General features: G+C 39.1%; 1 protein-coding gene across 1 annotated transcript; it reads left to right on the forward strand.

The window, feature by feature from the left end:
• Window positions 1-19,575: 19,575 nt before the first annotated feature.
• Window positions 19,576-21,679, forward strand: LOC143627794 (cytochrome c-like). The gene is made up of 3 exons (XM_077097537.1): window positions 19,576-19,797; window positions 21,213-21,346; window positions 21,484-21,679. Exons 1-3 carry the CDS (start codon window positions 19,686-19,688, stop codon window positions 21,574-21,576), a joined length of 339 nt encoding a protein of 112 aa, XP_076953652.1. The 5' UTR covers window positions 19,576-19,685; the 3' UTR covers window positions 21,577-21,679.

The following is a 21,679-nucleotide window of genomic DNA, read 5'->3' on the forward strand; positions in this document are numbered from 1 at the left end:
TTTAACAAGGGTGTAATCAGATTGTGATCAAGCCTAAATAGATCATAGTTCATAGTTCAATCCGTGCTCCCAAATGAGCACAAAAACAAGAAAACATCTGTGCAAGTGTAAACAAAGAAAACCGTAAACGATAGGTCTCCCGTGTTCATCCAATGGATCCATGAAAACTTCGGAATAGGCCGAACAAAGCGGTTAATGATACACACATACAAATAAACAGCCAAGTAAACGTCCTCAACACATGGGATACTGCGCGACTAAAGTTCATAAACAAGTTTAAGACTCGAGTTTGTACGAACACATGAACATCCCAAAACATTAAAAATAAAAAGGGATTAGATACGAGATTACTCACTTGATAAAGATGCGGTGAAAGATAATGCAAGAACCAACTTTAAACAAGCACAAGTTAACCTATAAATAAGATTATTGTTTTAATGATTTGTTTTAATGTCTTGAATATAAGTTAGCATAGTAATATGTATCTTTAACAAATTATTATATATATATTATATATTACCGGGAATCTGGGCAGAACAGGAGAGAGGACGAAGGCAGAGAGAGGAGGCGACTGAGGACAACGGCAGAGAGCAAAGGAAGAGAAAGATAATAAGTATTTGTGTGTGTAGTGTTAAGAAAATAGCATTATTATTTATAGGGAAACCCTAGGGAACACAATCCCTAGAAAAGGGGAAAAGATCTTCAACAGGATCAAGCAAAAGATAACAAAAGCAAAAAGGTTCCAAAAGCAAAAGATATCAAAAGATATGGCAGCTGCAGGGGACAAGGAAAAGCTGACAGGTAACAGTAAACAGGCATGGGAGGGTCAGATAAAGGTACTGGTCAAGCATGGGAAAAGCAGATCTCAAAAGATAATGTCAGTCACTTTTTCTGTCAACCAATGGGGTTGGTGCGCATGCTGCGCCAAAAGTGGCTTTTCAGACATAAGATAGGTCAGGTCAACAGCACAGAAGATAAGACATCACAAAAGTAAACGGCTAGATTAAACAGAAGGCTCAAAGGGTTTAGCGCGAGAAGGCATCGAGCGCGTGAGCGCGAAGGCAGACAGAACAAACCTTAGCGCACTGCGGGAAGAACTACAATTCTAAGCGCGTCGCGGGAGGATCTACAATTCTTAGCGCGCCGCGCGAAGAACTATAGTTCTTAGCGCGCCGCGGGAAGAACTACAGTCCCTAGCGCGTAACGCAGGAACAGTCAATCTTCACGCAGGCTTCCTTGTAAGGAGTCTGGCGCGTGGAGCTGCGCAGACAACCTTAGGCGGGAAGAAACAAAGGACAAACAAAGAGAGAAGGGGGGGATTCAAGGCTTAAGGGCGGAACGACGACAAGAGAGAGAAATATGCGGGACGGCAACAAGAGGGAAAAGAAGGCGGAGAGAAGAAGAGGGACGGGACGGCGGAAAGGAAGAGAGAGGAAGAGGCGGGAAGGAAAATATTATTAGTAATATATATATTTTAAATGTCAAGTTTTAAAAGAAAATAATTAAATTTTAAATTATAAAAAGAATCGGATCAGAAAACGGGTACCTGGGTCGGGTCGGATTCGGGCAGATGTCACGGTCTCCCATACTTTAAGAAATTTCGTCCCGAAATTTATCTCGAAGTAGGCTGCGCAGAGAACAGGTGCGGGTACTTGATCTTCATTTGATCTTCCCTTTCCCATGTAAACTCGGCTCCGCGCTTGGACTGCCAACGAACTTTCACGATAGAGATGCGACTGCGCTTGGTTTGCTTTACCTCGCGATCCAAAATCTCAACAGGCTTCTCAACGAAATGCATGGATTCATCAACTTGAACTTCATCAAGTGGAATGTGAAGGTTCTCGTCAGCTAAACATTTCTTGAGATTGGAAACATGGAACGTTGGATGCACATTGCTGAGCGCGGGCGGCAGGTCAAGTCTGTAGGCAACTTTTCCCACACGCGCGAGAATCTTGAATGGCCCAACATAACGAGGAGCAAGCTTACCTTTCTTCCCAAAGCGGACAACACCTTTCCAGGGCGACACTTTGAGGAGAACAAGAACACCAACTTGAAATTCGAGAGGCTTTCGCCTACGATCTGCGTAACTCTTCTGTCGGCTTCTGGCAGTCAGCAGATGATCACGGATCTTGGCGATTTTATCGGTTGTCTCTTGAACAAGTTCGGGTCCTGTGATTTGAGCTTCACCCACTTCGTTCCAACAAATCGGGGAGCGGCACTTACGACCGTAAAGTGCTTCAAATGGGGCCATACCGATACTGGAATGATAGCTGTTATTATAAGAGAACTCGATCAAAGGCAGGTGCGAATCCCAATTACCTCCAAAATCAAGAACACAAGATCGGAGCATATCCTCAAGAGTTTGAATAGTTCGCTCAGACTGTCCGTCAGTCTGAGGATGATATGCAGTACTCATGTCCAAGCGAGTTCCTAGCGCAGATTGGAGAGATTTCCAAAAGCGGGATATAAAACGGCTATCGCGATCGGATATGATGCTCAAGGGAGTACCATGACGGCAGACAATCTCTTTGACATAAAGCTGCGCGAGTTGCTCAACACGGTAGTTTTCACGAATGGGCAGAAAGTGAGCAGACTTAGTCAAACGATCCACTATTACCCAAATGCTATCATGTTTGCTTGCTGTCAAAGGTAACTTGGTAATAAAGTCCATCGCTATACATTCCCATTTCCATGTAGGAATTTCTGGTTGTTCGAGCAAACCAGATGGGCGTTGATGTTCAGCTTTTACCTTAGAACAAGTCAGGCATTTAGCTACGAACACAGCAATATCCTTTTTCATACCGGGCCACCAATAAGTAATGCGCAAATCCTTGTACATTTTATCAGCGCCGGGTTGAATAGAATACCGAGATTTATGCGCTTCACTCAGGATATCAGCGCGAAGATTCTCATCAAAGGGAATCCAGATGCGATTGAGATAGCAGAGAATTCCACTCAGATTAGGGACAAAATGCGCTTCCGCGCCACACGCTAACTCGGCGCGAAGGTTACCATTACTGATGGATGCGCGCTGCGCGTCGCGAATGCGTGATTCAAGATTGCTCTGAATCGGCGCAAAGTGAAGCTGCGTGTGCGGCAAGATACAGTTAAGCTAGCAGGGTTTGCGGCTGAGCGCATCGGCTACCACATTAGCCTTACCAGGATGATACCGGATCTCACAATCGTAATCGCTGATGAGTTCGTTCCATCGGCGTTGCCTCATGTTGAGTTCCTTTTGATCAAAGATATGCTGAAGGCTTTTATGGTCAGTGTAGAGGATACACTTAGTACCATAGAGGTAGTGTCTCCAGATCTTCAAGGCAAATACAACTGCGCCTAGTTCGAGGTCGTGAGTTGTATAATTCTTTTCATGAACCTTGAGTTGCCTTGATGCGTAAGCGATAACCTTGCCTCGTTGCATAAGAACACAACCGAGACCTTGGTTGGATGCATCGCAATACACGACAAAATCATCATTACCCTCAGGTAGCGCAAGAACAGTAGCTTCACACAACAATCGCTTGAGCGTCAGAAAGGCTTCTTCTTGCTTCGAGCCCCAAATATACGGTTTACCTTTGTGCGTTAGAGCTGTTAAAGGCAATGCGATCTTTGAGAAGTTCGAAATAAATCGCCGGTAGTAACCAGCTAAGCCCAAGAAAGAACGGATTTCGGTAGGAGTGGTTGGTGTAATCCAGTTCTTGATTGCTTCAATTTTGGATGGGTCGACATGAATACCCATCTTGTTCACAATATGGCCGAGGAACTGTACTTCATCAGACCAGAATTCACACTTGGAGAGCTTGGCAAATAGCTGCTCGGCTCTAAGCTTTTGCAACACCAACCGAAGATGTTGCTCATGCTCGGCCTTGGTTTTGGAATAAATCAGAACGTCATCGATAAACACAATCACGAATTTATCCAAGAAAGGCCTACACACCCGATTCATTAGATCCATGAAAACGGCGGGTGCGTTGGTTAAACCGAAGGACATGACCAAGAATTCAAAGTGGCCATAGCGAGTACGAAAAGCAGTCTTGGGTATATCTTCATCGCGGATGCGCAACTGGTGATAGCCAGAGCGGAGATCGATCTTGGAGAAACAAGAGGCACCTTGGAGTTGATCAAAGAGGTCGTCAATACGCGGTAAGGGATACCGGTTCTTAATGGTGAGCTTGTTCAACTCGCGGTAATCGATACACATGCGAAACGTACCATCTTTCTTTTTAACGAACAACACCGGAGCACCCCAGGGCGAAGAGCTAGGGCGAATGAATCCTTTAGCTGTCAACTCTTGAAGTTGGCTTGCCAATTCTTGCATTTCAGCGGGTGCAAGACGATAAGGAGATTTGGCTACGGGGGAAGCACCAGGGACAAGATCAATACGAAACTCGACTTCACGAGCGGGAGGGATACCAGGAAGATCATCGCGAAAAACTTCAGGAAAGTCACGCACGATGGGGATTTCAGAAAGTTTCTTCTTTCCTTCATCAGGTTTGACCACATGGGCTAAAAATGCAATACAATTCTTCCGCATGAGTCCTTGGGCTTCGGCGCAAGACATAAGCTTAAGACCACTGGAGGGTTTCTCGCCGTAGATGTGAAGATCACCGTTTTCTCGAGGAATGCGAATCAACTTCTTGGCGCAAATAACTTCGGCGCGATTATGCGAAAGCCAATCCATACCAATGATAACATCGAAACTTCCAAGCGGCATGGGAATGAGGTCGATTAGAAAATCATGCTCATTAAGGTTAAGCGTGCAATCCTTAATCACGGAGTTAATTAAAACAGTTTCACCATTAGCCAATTCAACTGAAAAATTTTCTTTTAAGTTATCGCGCGGTCGCGCAAGCTTCTGCTCAAACGCGCGGGAAATAAAACTTCTATCGGCGCCAGTATCAAAAAGTATGGATGCATATTGTCCGTTAAGTAAAAATGTACCATTAACTACGTCATTATTCGCTTGCGCTTGGTGCGCGGTTATATTAAATGCTCGGCCGCGCGTCACTTGGTTCGAGATTTGGTTCACCGGATTCGCTTGTGTGATTTGCACTTGTAGTCTCGGGCACGCGTTCCGGAAATGACTGGGATCACCGCAGTTAAAGCACGACCTGGGTCGTGGATTAGGGTGTGCTGGTTGAGGGTTTTGCGGGTAGGTTGGTGGTGTTTGCGCGATTGGGTTGGCGGGAGGAACTCTACAGAACTCGACAGAGTGACCAACGCGGCCACATCGGTTACATTGTCGACACGGGGTTTGGGTTGGGTGGTGAAGTTTACAGGTTGGGCAAAAGGGTTGGTTTCCTGTGTAGGGTTTCTTAGTTGGCGGGGCAGGGAGTGCTGGATTGGTTAAGGCATAGTTATGGACTACAGGAGGTGTTGGGTAGGTCGACAGTGGGTTAGGCGCGTAAACTGGAGGTTGGTAGGTGGGTTGCTGGACAATGGGCGGGTTGGTAAGCGCATAGGCTTTGCGCCTGCGTTTGAGGTTGTTACGGTTTGAGGGTTCTGGTTTGGTTTCTGTTGGTTCTGGGACAGTCTTGGTAGGTTTGGTCTTCTCAGCTCCCCTCAGGAACAGGGTTCCTGCTCTGACATGGTTGTCGCTGAGCACAGCGGCCAACTCGATGGCGTCAGAGAGGGTTGCTGGGTTTCTGGCCCATACAGAATCTTGAATTTCCATGGGGAGACCCCCAAGGAACTTCTCGATGGCTCGGCGGGAAGGGGTAACAAGGTGAGGGACAAGCAGGCTTAGTTCATGGAAGCGCGTCGCGTACTCGCGCGCTTCGCCACTGTATTGCTTCAAGTTCCAAAATTCTTCCTCCAGGCGCTTAACTTCGTTGGGAGGGCAGAATTCTCGCGTCAGAATTTCTTTGAATTCCTCCCAGGGCATGCTAGAAGCAGCTTCTGCGCCACGCGCATGAGCTACTCCATTCCACCATGTAAGCGCTCTAGATTCCAGGACACTGGAAGCATATAGGGTTCGTCTGTCAGGAGGGCATTGGGTATGGAGGAAAGTGTTTTCAATCTTCTCGAGCCATTGGAGCATCACGGTGGCTCCTTCAAGACCTGTGAACTTTGGGGGGTTGCCTGCGTTAAAGGACTTAATGTTGTAACCGGAGGTGTTGGTATTGTTTTGGTTTAAGGCTTGGGCTATTGCGGCGGCCATTTCCTGGGAACGTTGCTGTCTACGCCTGCGCGAGGCTTATCTCCTCTGATAACGAGCTGATAGCGGAGGCATTCTATAAAAGTTTTAATTTTGGTTAATGTCTTAGCGCAAAGTATAATCTTATAAGGCTTGGTTTCGCGGGGTTAGATACCATCAACAGTTAAAGTAAAACATGAATTTGAATGCAAACTTAATACAGATAACAAATTCGAATCGAGAATCGACAATTCATGTATCACCATGACTTTCCGAATTCTCAATTTAAAATAGCGAGTAAACGAGTATTGGAGATTGACGATTCATGTATCACCATGACTTTTCAAGTCTCCAACCTCAGAACATAATCGTAAATGGAATTTGAAAATCAACTATTCATGTATCACCATGACTTTTCGGATTTTCAATCTCAACAAACGAATATGTAAGTAAAACCAATAAAAATCAAAATTCAGCAAAAATCGAAATATCGCGAAATAAAGCATAAAACCATACGCTGCGTATGCGCAAGCATATTTATAAATAACGAGTAATTAACAATAAGCGTGCAAACATGAGATTTCTCTCATGCGCGAGAAGGGACTCTTAGGTATTCTAGGCCGTTACGTCTAACCACCTATCCTAAAGTCAACGAGCTCTGATACCAATCTGTAACACCCCGACCAAAGGCGGATTATACATCGGGGCGTCACATATTGTTTCATTACTCGTGACACTATTTGGGTGTCAATATTTAATAAATATATTCATTCGCGCATGCGCAACGTAAACACATGATAACATAAATCAACATAAATCATTATATTATAAGGCAAAATATTCGAACAACAATAACTTGTCTTGATACATTTTAATCTAGGTCCAAAAGTAAAATCGTCCTATGTGTCCACAAGCTCCAAATGTAGCTACAGCAAACCTGAACATGTGTTAAAATAAAACGTCAAACACTTGCGTGTCGGTGAGGAATCAAGTTTAATAGATAATAGATAACAATAATCACTGCGCGCAACACGTGTATGTCTGGTGTTTAACAAGGGTGTAATCAGATTGTGATCAAGCCTAAATAGATCATAGTTCATAGTTCAATCCGTGCTCCCAAATGAGCACAAAAACAAGAAAACATCTGTGCAAGTGTAAACAAAGAAAACCGTAAACGATAGGTCTCCCGTGTTCATCCAATGGATCCATGAAAACTTCGGAATAGGCCGAACAAAGCGGTTAATGATACACACATACAAATAAACAGCCAAGTAAACGTCCTCAACACATGGGATACTGCGCGACTAAAGTTCATAAACAAGTTTAAGACTCGAGTTTGTACGAACACATGAACATCCCAAAACATTAAAAATAAAAAGGGATTAGATACGAGATTACTCACTTGATAAAGATGCGGTGAAAGATAATGCAAGAACCAACTTTAAACAAGCACAAGTTAACCTATAAATAAGATTATTGTTTTAATGATTTGTTTTAATGTCTTGAATATAAGTTAGCATAGTAATATGTATCTTTAACAAATTATTATATATATATTATATATTACCGGGAATCTGGGCAGAACAGGAGAGAGGACGAAGGCAGAGAGAGGAGGCGACTGAGGACAACGGCAGAGAGCAAAGGAAGAGAAAGATAATAAGTATTTGTGTGTGTAGTGTTAAGAAAATAGCATTATTATTTATAGGGAAACCCTAGGGAACACAATCCCTAGAAAAGGGGAAAAGATCTTCAACAGGATCAAGCAAAAGATAACAAAAGCAAAAAGGTTCCAAAAGCAAAAGATATCAAAAGATATGGCAGCTGCAGGGGACAAGGAAAAGCTGACAGGTAACAGTAAACAGGCATGGGAGGGTCAGATAAAGGTACTGGTCAAGCATGGGAAAAGCAGATCTCAAAAGATAATGTCAGTCACTTTTTCTGTCAACCAATGGGGTTGGTGCGCATGCTGCGCCAAAAGTGGCTTTTCAGACATAAGATAGGTCAGGTCAACAGCACAGAAGATAAGACATCACAAAAGTAAACGGCTAGATTAAACAGAAGGCTCAAAGGGTTTAGCGCGAGAAGGCATCGAGCGCGTGAGCGCGAAGGCAGACAGAACAAACCTTAGCGCACTGCGGGAAGAACTACAATTCTAAGCGCGTCGCGGGAGGATCTACAATTCTTAGCGCGCCGCGCGAAGAACTATAGTTCTTAGCGCGCCGCGGGAAGAACTACAGTCCCTAGCGCGTAACGCAGGAACAGTCAATCTTCACGCAGGCTTCCTTGTAAGGAGTCTGGCGCGTGGAGCTGCGCAGACAACCTTAGGCGGGAAGAAACAAAGGACAAACAAAGAGAGAAGGGGGGGTTCAAGGCTTAAGGGCGGAACGACGACAAGAGGGAGAAAGAGGCGGGACGGCAACAAGAGGGAAAAGAAGGCGGAGAGAAGAAGAGGGACGGGACGGCGGAAAGGAAGAGAGAGGAAGAGGCGGGAAGGAAAATATTATTAGTAATATATATATTTTAAATGTCAAGTTTTAAAAGAAAATAATTAAATTTTAAATTATAAAAAGAATCGGATCAGAAAACGGGTACCTGGGTCGGGTCGGATTCGGGCAGATGTCACACGCATCTAGTCCCTAACCTGAATGGAATTCTCTGTTATCTCAATCGCATCTGGATCCCCAATGATGAGAATCTTCGCTCTGTCATACTGAGTGAAGCACACAAAACTCGGTATTCCGTTCATCCTGGTGCTGACAAAATGTACAAAGATTTGCGCCTTTCTTATTGGTGGCCTGGTATGAAAAAGGATATTGTTGTGTTCGTAGCTAAATGCCTAACTTGTTCTAAGGTAAAAGCTGAACATCAACGCCCATCTGGTTTGCTCGAACAACCTGAAATTCCTACGTGGAAATGGGAAAGTATAGCAATGGACTTTATCACCAAGTTACCCTTGACCGCAAGCAAACATGATAGCATTTGGGTAATAGTGGATCGGTTTACCAAGTCTGCCCACTTTCTGCCCATTCGTGAAACCTACCGTGTTGAACAACTTGCGCATCTATATGTCAAAGAAATTGTCTGCCGTCATGGTACTCCCTTGAGCATCATATCCGCTCGCGATGGCCGTTTTATATCTCGCTTTTGGAAATCTCTCCAATCTGCGTTAGGAACTCGTTTGGACATGAGTACTGCATATCATCCTCAGACTGACGGACAGTCTGAGCGAACCATCCAAACCCTTGAGGATATGCTTCGATCTTGTGTTCTTGATTTTGGAGGTAATTGGGATTCACACCTACCTTTAATCGAGTTCTTTTATAATAACAGCTATCATTCCAGCATCGGTATGGCCCCATTTGAAGCACTTTACGGTCGAAAGTGCCGCTCACCGATTTGTTGGAGCGAAGTGGGTGAAGTTCAAATCACAGGACCCGAACTAGTTCAAGAGACAACCGATAAAATCGCCAAGATCCGTGATCATCTGCTGACTGCCAGAAGCCGACAGAAGAGTTACGCAGATCGCAGGCGAAAGCCTCTCGAATTTCTAGTTGGTGATCTTGTTCTCCTCAAAGTGTCGCCCTGGAAGGGTGTTGTCCGCTTTGGGAAGAAAGGTAAGCTTGCACCTCGTTATGTTGGTCCGTTCAAGGTTATTGCGAGAGTGGGAAAAGTTGCTTACAAACTGGACCTGCCGCCCGCGCTCAGCAATGTGCATCCAACGTTCTATGTATCCAATCTCAAGAAATGTTTAGCTGACGAGAACCTCCACATACCACTTGATGAAGTTCAAGTTGATGAGTCTATGCATTTCGTTGAGAAGCCTGTTGAGATTATGGATCGCGAGGTGAAGCAAACCAAGCGCAGTCGCATCCCTATTGTCAAAGTTCGCTGGGAGTCCAAGCGCGGAGCCGAGTTCACTTGGGAAAGGGAAGATCAAATGAAGATCAAGTACCCGCACCTTTTCTCTGCGCAACCTACTTCAAGATAAATTTCGGGACGAAATTTCTTAAAGTAGGGGAGACTGTGACATCTGCCCAATCCGACCCGACCCAGGTACCCGTTTTCGAATCCGATTCTTTTTATGATTTAAAATTTGATTATTAATCTTTGAAAATTTAACATTAAATAAATTATATTATATATATTTTACTAATAATAATAATAATTTCCTTTCCGCCGTCCCGCCCCTTTTTCTCTCTTGTCGCCGTCCCGCCCCTCTGCTTAACCCTTAAGCCTGGAACCCCTTTTTCTCAATTCTTTGCTTGTCCTTTGGTTCTTCCCGCCTAAGGATGTCTGCGCAGCTCCACGCGCCAGACTCCTTACAAGGAAGCCTGCGTGAAGACCAGCTGTTCCTGCGATACGCGAGACGAACTGTTCCCGCGGCGCGCAAAGGACTGTAGTTCTTCCCGCGGCGCGCTAAGAATTGTAGTTCTTCCCGCGGCGCGCTAAGAATGGTAGTTCTTCCCGCAACGCGCTAAGGATTGTAGTTCTTCCCGCGGCGCGCTAAGGATTTAAGTTCTTCCCGCGGTGCGCTAAGGATTGTTCTGTCTGCCTTCGCCCTCGCGCACTCAAGCCTTCTCGCGCTAGACCTTAAGTCTTTTCTTCAGTTTAGGTCAGCCTGTATGCTTTTGAAATATCTTATCTTTGGTATGAGCACTGTAGGACAGTTCCGACATCTGTCCGAAAAGCCACTTTCGGCGCAGCATGCGCAGCAATCCTATTGGTTGACAGAAAAAGTGACTGACATAATCTTTTGAAATCTTCTTTTGCATGTCTTGAACAGTGTTTTATCTGACACCTACCATGCTTTGATCTGTAACCTGTCAGCTTTTCCCCATCCCCTGCAGCTGCCGGCATATATTTTGATATCTTTTGCTTTTGGTTTCTTGTGCTTTTTAATATCTTTTGCTTGATTTGATAAGATCTTTTCCCCTTTCAAGGGATTGTGTTCCCTTGGGTTTTCCTATAAATTAAGCTAATTTCTTGTTTATTAACACTACACACACTACACTTAAACACTCCCCAAATCTCTCTCCCTTTTGCTCTCTGCCGTAGTTCCTCTGCAACGCCACTCCTCTCTTTGCCTCCGTCTTCTCTTCTGTTCTGCCCAGAATCTCGGTAAATATGAATATATATATTTTGTTTTAATTTGTTTAACTAACAAAAATCGATACTTACTGCATATATTCAAGACATAAAAACCAATCGTTAAACCAATAACCTCTTATTTATAGGTTAACTTGTGCTTGTTTAAAAATTGGATTCTTGCATTATCTTTCAATGCACCGTTTACAAGTGAGTAATCTCGTACTTAATCCCCTTTTATTTTTAACGTTTTGGGATGTTCATGTGTTCGTACAACTTGAGTCTTAAACTTGTTTATGAAATTTATGTGCGCAAAACCCCATGTGTTATGGACGTTTACTTGGCTGTTTATTTGTATGTGTGAATCATTAACCGCTTTGTTCGGCCTATTCCGAAGTTTTCATGGATCCATTAGATGAACACGGGAGACCTATCGTTTACGGTTTTCTTGTTTTGTTAGCACATGCACGTATGATTATTTGTTTTTGTGCTCGATTGGGAGCACGGATTGAACTATGAGCTATGATCTATTTAGGCTTGATCACAATCTGATTACACCCTATGTTAGACCCCAGTTAAGCACATGTTGCGCGCAGTGTTTGTTATTATCTATTTATATCTATTAAACTTGATTTCTCACCGGCACGCAAGTGTTGACGTTTTATTTTAACACATGTTCAGGTTTGCTGTAGCTGCTTTTGGGAATCTCAAGGACACGTAGGATGTTTTCCTTTTCTTTGGTCCTAGATTAAAATGTAACAAGACAAACTATGTTATTTGAATATTTTGAGTTATGATATGATTTATGTTACTTTACGATTTGTGTTCTGCGCGTGCGCAATGAAAATGTATTTATTAAATATTGACACCCAAATAGTGTCACGAGTAATGAAACAATACGTGGCGCCCCGATGTATAATCCGCCATCGGTCGGGGTGTTACACACTAGACCCTTATAATATCTAAGGTAAGTAGGGACTGGACTCTGAGGAGATCCAAGGTATGAAGGACACCGGATCCTTATAAATTCCGAGGTATGTAGGGCACTGGACCCTTATAATATCCAAGGTAAGTGAGGACCGGATCTTTATAGTATCCGAGGTATGTTGTTAGTAAAAAAAGTATGAATGTATGAATGTATGTATGTATGTATGTACGTATGTATGATTGAATGATAGACGAACGAGTAAGTATCAATACGTATCTTCGGACGGTATTGGTAAGTAAGTGAATGTAATGCACGTTAATTAACTAGAACTCACTCAGCGTAGCTAACTTTTAGTATGCACGCAGGCAAGTAGAATGAGACAAGTTGCTTGATGAGGACGCGTGACAATAAGAGGAAGACTGACATCGCTATGAAGAGGACACCCGTGTCGTTTACGTTTTATGTTTCAGACTTATGTTATGTTATTTTAAGACAAGATGTTTATAATATGTATGAATTAATGACTTTTAATTCTGCGAAATGTTTTAATTAACTCTGATTTTACGAATTTTGTGAATGAGTAAATCCAACCAGCGAGAAAGTAGGGCACCTGGGTCAGGATGCCTTGTATGAATCTAACCAAGGGACATCATTACTAATAATATATTTATCAAGAGTTGAATATATAGTTCAAATCCTATTATGGGTATGCATAAATGGTTAATAAAAGTAAATTAGGATTATAAGTTGTTAGAAAAAATATTCATGTTTCCGAACATGCAAACTTATGAATACATATGATAAAAGAAACGCATAAATAGTTTTCTCGCACGACGTCATTTATTTTGTAAATGTTTATACCCAAAATATGTAAATGTTTGTGTACAACAATTACACTCACATTTGTGGTATGGCAAACCAAACCACACAGGTTGTGTGTTGGGTCTATTTTAAATTATTTTAAAATTGTAGGTATTAAAATGCTTGAAATGATAAAAACGAAACACAGTCAGACCAAGCGCTATGGGCTTGTTTAGGAGTCCATAACGCATCCTAAATGAGTAGCGCACCACATCGGCCCCTCGTTTTGGCCCATCTCTTTGTACGTTCGTTTTTAAGGTGGTGAGGCCAGCTTCCTGATTCACCAATGGAGAAGAAGGTGCCCCCCCCAACTACGCACGACGTTGTAACACATTAGATAACTATATATTAAAAACACGTAAACAATAAAAGCTAAACTAGTAGTCCTTTTCACATGATTGATTCAAGTTCCAAACTGGGCCGAACATCCCATTTTCACAAAATAAAATCGCCAGTCAGACTATTTGAATCTTAAATCAAAACACATCTAAAAATGATTTGCTTCATTTTAATTGGTTTGATCATTTTCTTTTGTATACAAACATCAAACCTCTAATTAGTGGCCAATCTTTGTAGGGGTCAGGGGCGCCCGAGATACCCTCAAATTTATTAGCGAAGTACAATTTTATGTTTCGTAGATCCTAAAATTTTAAGATCCGTCATTTTCATATAAAAGTAGTCGGAAATAAAATGTTAAATTTACCAAAAATAAAGAAAACTGAAGATAGAAAATGAAAACACTGGTTTCTGGTAGGAATATGTCCTATGGCAAATAAAAATAAAAAAGAGAAAATTTCCAAACTAGTCATTTTTGACACATCTTTTCCGATTTTAGCCCAAGACCAACATAAATACCCAAAGTAGCCAAATTATTCCATTCGATCCGTCAGAAACCGTTCCCGATCCGACGGAATTTTTACGCTGTCCGACGCATCACATAGCATGCTTTTCCGTCGGAACCGGTGCTTTAAGGTTTTGGTCGACCGATTAGCCAGACAAGCTGTCGGAGGAAAAGACAATCGGCTCCGACAGAAACAGTCTCTGAACAGTCGGATCCGACTGCCTTTTACTCCGTCGGAATAAAATATTTTTTTATAAATTATTTTTGCATTGTTTATTTGTTTACATATTTATTTTGTTGAGAAATTATTATTATTTTTTATTTTGTTGAGATTATTTGATGTTTAAAATTTATAACTTTGATGAATAAAATGTTATATAAAGTATCATAATGACTTATAAAGAAAACATAAACGCTAACATTTCATTGATAAAAACTTGCATGGACATTACATTTAATTGATAACATGGACATTACATTTCAAGAGAAATAATAATATCACTTCTTGGAATAAGATAGAGTTTGTCAAGAGAAAGCTAACATCAAACCTGTAATTTTGCATAAAATATAGTTTGTCAACACAAAGGTTGGTGAGCAATTTTCATAGTTTTAGACAATAAGTATATAGTATGAAATCCACAACTAGTATATGAAAACAATAAATAATAGCAACAATTTAGATAATAAAACCGTTAATCAGAATACATTGACGAACCGTCAATAAGAATACATTGACGACAATAATGAAATCGTCAATAAGAATACATTGACGACACCTTTCTATATGGGGATACCATATATACTCGGAATTAACGTATGATCATACTTTGATGAGGCTACCCGCCTTAGCATTCAAGAGGCTACCCGCCTTAGCATTCAAGAATTTGCACATAATCATGTAAAACATATAACACCAAATCGAGCATTTATTTAAGTAAACATATACAATACATGTTGTGGTTTAAGACTCAAGTATAAATCATTTGAATTTGAATAAGTATGCAATGCCACCCCCAAAACGAAAGATGGAAAACGGGGGATGAAAAAGTACTCACATTAACAAGTAACTTGAAAGATAGTGTCGTGAATAATCGGAGAGATCGGTTTAACGAGCAAGACCTATATTAAACGGGTCTTGTGTTAGTAGGTAGTCTTGGAAGGGTTTAAAATAAAATACATGAAAAATAAAGTAAATAAATAAAGTTTAGGATTTAAAATGTAAATATTTGAGAAATTAAAGAAACGAGTTTTGTAAAATAAGTTTACTCGAAACCGGGTCTCGGTATTCTATTCATTAGTTTTTTTCTTTTTTTACTCAACCTATGTTAAGTAATAATGTGGGTTAAAATGCGATATTGCAAAACCCTTGGTTATAAGAATACCAAAACGAGGTTTAAACGAGTGTTCGGGTTTGTCGGTTCGAGACTTGATAATTGACCAAACTCACAGTTAACTTCCCAAAATAATAAATGTTATAAGATAACTTAATAAAATCAAAATAGACTTAACCAAGTATGTAGTTCTATTGTGAAGAACCTTAACGTTCGTTAAGCGAGTATACGACCTTATCGGTTCGAACTTGTTATAAGATCAAGTTGGTTACCGACATGCCAGGTATGTTTAGAAATTAATTAAAATTGATTTAAAATATAATCTTGAAGAAAAATATGAGTTTTGGTGGCTAAAAACACACTTGTGTGTCTTAAGCGAGTGAACTCGGTTTAGTTCGGTTTTTGGTTCGGTCCTTGACTCGGAATAAGACCGAGGATGGTTACCACATACCCAATTACCATGGAACTTGTAAAATAACTTATAAATAATAATACTCAAGTTTTACATTAAAAAAGTTAACAATAAAGCTTTAAAACAAAAGTTCGGTTTTTGGTTCGGTCCTTGACTCGGAATAAGACCGAGGATGGTTACCACATACCCAATTACCATGGAACTTGTAAAATAACTTATAAATAATAATACTCAAGTTTTACATTCAAAAAGTTAACAATAATGCTTTTAAACAAAAGTTCGGTTTTTTGTTCGGTTCTCAACTCGGGATGAAACCGAGGCTAGTCACCACATACCCAATACCATGGAACTTGAAAAATATGAACAATAAATTAAAATATGTAGAAGTTAAGCAAGTATAACAAGTTATATGGTTAGATTTGTTAAATATATAAACAAGGACTACAAAGTCCTCCATGTAACCTTGCCTTACTAGCCCGACATTTCAACCGGTCGAAACCGGAGAAATGAAAAACCGAAGGTAAACAAGGAGTGTATATTATATATATGTTGTAACATCAAGCTTTAAGTATTGAGAAGTTAGTTAAAATGAAATATTAGCTTATGAAGAACAACCTTAGAATTCAAGAATTTGAGAGAGAAATGAAGAAATGAGCAAGCACAAATGAAGAAGGTGGGTGTGTATATATAGGGTAAGTTGAATGGGTCTTTCATAAAGAGTGTTTCATGAAAATGGGTTGGTTATAGACCCAAGAAATCACAAACTACAAATGGGTCATTCAAGTCTCCATTTTGGTAGTTTTAGTCCCTGGAGTTCGTTTTGAGCGTTTTCGGGGAATTTTAAGAACCGAAAAGGGTGTTTTTTTTATCCAACAACTATAAAACAAATATTTAACATACAATTCATCATTTTGATAATATCGAAAGTTTCGGGATACAAAACGGGTCGGGTTTACATTAAGAATACAAGTATAAAATAACCCGAAATTGACAAATGTCACACAAAATATGGCAAATTTAATATTGTTCATTTTTACTAATATCTTAAGGTATTTGATGTCGTTTTCTTCACAATCATAAATCAACCAAGATACAAACCTGCAACATTTCATAAAATAAAGTTTGTCAACACAAAGGTTGGTGAGCAATTCATAAGTTTAATCATATTAGTATATAATAAAGATAGCCACAAAACTTGCATACGAAACGATAAATAAAAGTGGTAATTTGGATAAATAGATATCGCTATACACGTTAGCGACACCTAGCTATTAGGGGATGCCAAATAGTCTAGGATTTATAGTTATCGTTAATTGCATTACGTTAACGACACCTTTCTATAAGGGGATGCCAAATAGTCTTGGATTTTATAGTTCCACCAACCAAAAGCGATAAACACATAGGCATATAAGCATAGAACACCAAATTGAGCAATTATTTAGATAAAGTATACAACTACTTTTGTGGTTTAAGATTCAAATATAAAGCATTTTGTTAAATAAGTATGAAATGTCACCCCCAAAATAAAAGATGGAAAATGGGGTATGAATTACTCACCTTCAAGTAGTAAACTTGAAAGATGATAATTTGGAGATTTGTCGGAACGACGAGTTTAACGCACAATGCCTAAAAAGAAAAGAAGTCTTGAATTTAGAAAGGTTGTCTTGAAGGTCTTTAAACAAAATAAATGTTGAGAAATGTAAATAATTAAAGTTCAAGGTTTAAAATGTGACTATTTAAGAATTTATAATAATAACCCTTTAAAAATGTAAGTTTGCTCGAAACCGGGTTAAAGTATCTAACCTTAATATTTACTCAACCTATGTTAAGTAATAAGGTGGGTAAAATGCAAGAATGCAAATCTCTTTGGAATAAAGATACTAAAACGGTTTTTTTTATCGAGTGTTCGGGTTGTCGGTTCGGGTCTTGATAATTGGTCAAACCCAAAGTCAACTTTCCAAAATATTTAATGTTATGAGATAACTCAATAAAATTTAATAAGACTTAACCAAGTATGTAGTTCCATTGTTTTAGAACTAACAACCTACGTTAAGCAAGTGTTCAGTTTTGTCGATCCAAACTTTGTTATGAGATCAAGTTGGATCCAACATTTCCAAGTATTTAAGAAAATATTTAAAAATCAATTTGTAACTATTTTTAAAGAAATATACAAGTTTTGATGGCTAAAAAAAACACACTTGTGTATCTTAAGCGAGTAAGAATCGGTTTGGTTCGGTTTCCATCTCACAACAAGTTCATAGATGGTTTCCACATGTCCAAACACTAAAGAACTTGTATAATAATGTACAAATAAAAAATATTTTAAGTTTTACAACCAAAAGTTAACAATAAAGTCTTTAAACAAAAGTTTGGTTTTCGGTTCAGATCATGTTTTGGGTTAAGACCGAGGTAAGATTCTACAAACCCATAACCATAGAATTTGTAAAAATGATTTTAGAAACTTAGATATAACAATAAGTATGTTTAAACAATTATTTAACAAAACTAGTAACAAAGTTCGGTTTACGGTTTAGAGCTATTTACGGTTAAACCGAAGCATAGACTCTTAAAAACCCATAACCATGGAACTTGTAAACATGACCAACAAACTAAAATAAGCAAGATTAATATTTATGAACAAGTTATATAGATGTATATATATCAAGGACACGAAGTCCTCCATGAAGCCTTGCCTTATGAGGGCTGAAACCTCACCGAACGGAATCGGAGAAGTAACTACCAAAGATAAACAAAAGGTGGATATTATATATATGTTGCACAACCATAAACAAGTATAAATAAGGCTACATAAACTAATTAAGATGAAAGACTAGTAACCTTCAAAAACACTTAAGAAGATAACCTTGAATCTTTGATGTTTGAGAAAGTTTTTTTTTTTGAGTTGTAGCAAGGGAAAATGAAGAGGAAATGTGGTGTATATATAGGGTAATGTTGGTGGTCAAATATGGGTGTGAGACACAAGATTTTTCATGCAAAATGGATCAAGACAAAAACACAAAAAAAAATTAAAAAATAATAATAATAATAATAAAAATAAATAAATAAAAATAAAAATAAAGGTATGATGTTTTCAAGACCCAACAAGTGTGAAACAATATTGTAACATAAATCCCATCATTTTGATTGTAACATAAGCTTTGGTTTACAAATCGGGTCGGTTTACATAATAAACAAATACAAACAAGACCCGAAATTGACGAATGTCATAGTATTAATTACTGCTTATGATTGATATTATGCTGCACAGATAGTAAGAACCCATGAATCCATCTCTGGTATTGAACACCTCAACACAATTGCCTCTTTGAAATCTCATGTTGTTCACTGCAGTGAAATGGAGATGAGCAGACCCGTGCCAAACCTTAAAAGTAGATTTTAATAGTAGATGCTGTGCAAGATGTTCGATGGTTTTATATTATAAACGGACGACGGGATAATGAAGGTTATTACGTTGGACGATTCACTTATGTAGAACCCATGTTGATGTCTTCGGTGACTGCTGAGAATTTTAGTCGTCCGACATGTGTTATTGTGGAAAGAATGATGATCACATGGATGGAGATAAAAGAAAAGATGAGCAGGAAGATAAACTAAAGGGAAAAGCTAGATGTATATAAAAATAATGAAACCTACTAGATTGTCAAATTTCCGACGGAGTAAAAAACAGTCGGCTCTGACTGTCCATAAACCGTTTCCGTCGGAGCCGACTGTCTTTTACTCTGACGGTTCATCCAGCTATACAATCGGCCAGAAACTTAAAATGTCGAATCCGACGGATAATAATTTGGCTACTTTGGGAATTTGTGTTGGTATCGAGTTATAATCGGAAGATGTGGGTAAAAATTTTTTCCAATAAAAAGGGGCCATTCCAACCACCAATAAAACGCATCCACGTGTTCAATAGTATAGACGCCGCCCGTTCAACATACGCAGCTTGACTCCTTCCATTTTGCCCTAAAATTCTCTTCCAACATTACATAAAGCCACCTTGGTTCCATTTCCAAAACCCTAGCTCTGTCTCCGTGCAACAACTTTTGCAAAAAAACTTCAATCGGCGAATCGATCTGCAAATGGCGTCTTTCGCGGAGGCTCCAGCTGGAAATGCCGCCGCCGGCGAGAAGATCTTCAAGACCAAGTGCGCTCAGTGCCACACCGTTGAGAAAGGCGCTGGCCACAAACAAGGTCTCTATTCTATCTCTTTAGATCTGATGATTTTGAATCTGTTCCTATGATCCCGTACATGATACGCGTGCTAAGATCCAAATTTTGTTGCTTACGTTAAAGGATTGCGTTATTTGCCTAGAATCGTTGTGATTTGCTATCGTCTCGTTTAGATCGTCGTTTGTGTTTGCGGTATCCTTGAGGTGTTTTGATTTATGCGTTGAATCTGATTCATTTCTGATTTTGTTTGAAAGTAAACGGTTAGGTTTATTTGTTAGGTTATGCTACAGATTTGTAAAACACGAAGGATGAGGTATGTTAATTTCTGTTGGCGGATCTAGGGTTATCTCAAAGTATTGGGGGAAAATGAATATTACTTTGTGTAATAAGGGAACAGGGCTAACACAAATTTACCAGAGTTGTTTTTATATTTTTCACATCATCAAGCTTTTTTAAATATATTAGCTGTAGCTTTTCAGAATTTTGTGCTATTGACTTATTTGGTTTTAGCTAATTCGTAAAAAAAAGTAATTTATCTTGGAGATGAAGAGTATGTCATCTGAAATTTTGCTTTAAATTTGAAAAACAACTTAAAAACAGCTTCGTTTTGCTTTCATTATGATTGATGGTTTGTTTTTATTTTTGGAACTGAGCAACTAGGTCGTATCTGTAAATTTTTTTTGTAAAAGTTAAAAGCTCATAGAACTTTAAATATAGTAAGTTTTTGTTTTCATTTTCTGTTCTTAATTTCCATAACCAAACAGAACAAAATTACTGACCCTTAATATTTTATTTACCAGATAATGCATATCTCCTCTTGTCTTTTATGTCTTTACAACTTTTGCTTCTGTTAGTTGCAAACTCTTGATTGTATAGCGAATCATAATTTTCTGTTGATTTATGTTTCAATTTTTTTTGTTTATGTTTGATTTATCAAAACCAATTCAACAATTTAGTCGAAAAACAAATTTAAAGCAACTTTATTTCAGTTATTAATAGAGAGGGTTAACACTACATGGTTTAACAGCTGTTCGTCAGCTTCCATATTTTTATTGATTTGCACCTATCATATTTTTAGTCTTCAACTTAGCTTTATCCTTTTGATGGAATATATAATTTTATTGTAGTTTGCACTTCTTAGAGCATCTTACAATTCTTGTCGGCATATGCATTAATTGGTGCATCATCTTGTGTTTGTTAAGTTTTGATTTGTTATCTGATTACAGCAGATGTTTAGTATCTTAATGTTTGCAAATATCAGGGACATGCTTTTTTTAAGTTACATATGAATCAAACGTATATACAACGTAAAAAGTTATTAGCAGACATGTTTACGTTTGGCAAAGATGTATTTTACTTTTTTAACCATCGCTTGTTTGGGCTTAAAAAGTTAACACAGTTAATAATATAGGTTTTAATTTGATATGAATTTGCAGGACCTAACCTAAATGGACTATTTGGAAGGCAATCTGGAACTACTGCTGGATATTCATACTCTGCTGGTAACAAGAACAAGGCAGTTATTTGGGAGGAAAATACTTTGTACGACTACTTGTTGAACCCTAAGAAGGTATGAATTTTTGTTATTGTTTGTGATTGACTGATATGCAATTATGCATGATTTAGAAATTTTATGAATCGTATCAGTTGAAAAAAATATAATTGTTTTATGCTTTGCTGAATTGGCTTATATGCTTTTTATTGCAGTACATTCCTGGAACAAAGATGGTTTTCCCTGGACTGAAAAAGCCACAGGAGCGTGCAGATCTCATTGCATATCTGAAGGCGTCTACAGCGTAATTCTTTCAATTACGTGTTTTAACATTGTTTTGAAGTTCTCTTGATGATTCATGTTATTAGGAGATAACTTTGGATTATATTTTGATTAATAAGGGGAGGACAT

This window comes from Bidens hawaiensis, unplaced genomic scaffold, assembly GCF_021521415.1.
Source record: "Bidens hawaiensis isolate Kalapana, Puna unplaced genomic scaffold, B.hawaiensis_p1.1 tig00004743_1, whole genome shotgun sequence".
NCBI lineage: Eukaryota > Viridiplantae > Streptophyta > Magnoliopsida > Asterales > Asteraceae > Bidens > Bidens hawaiensis.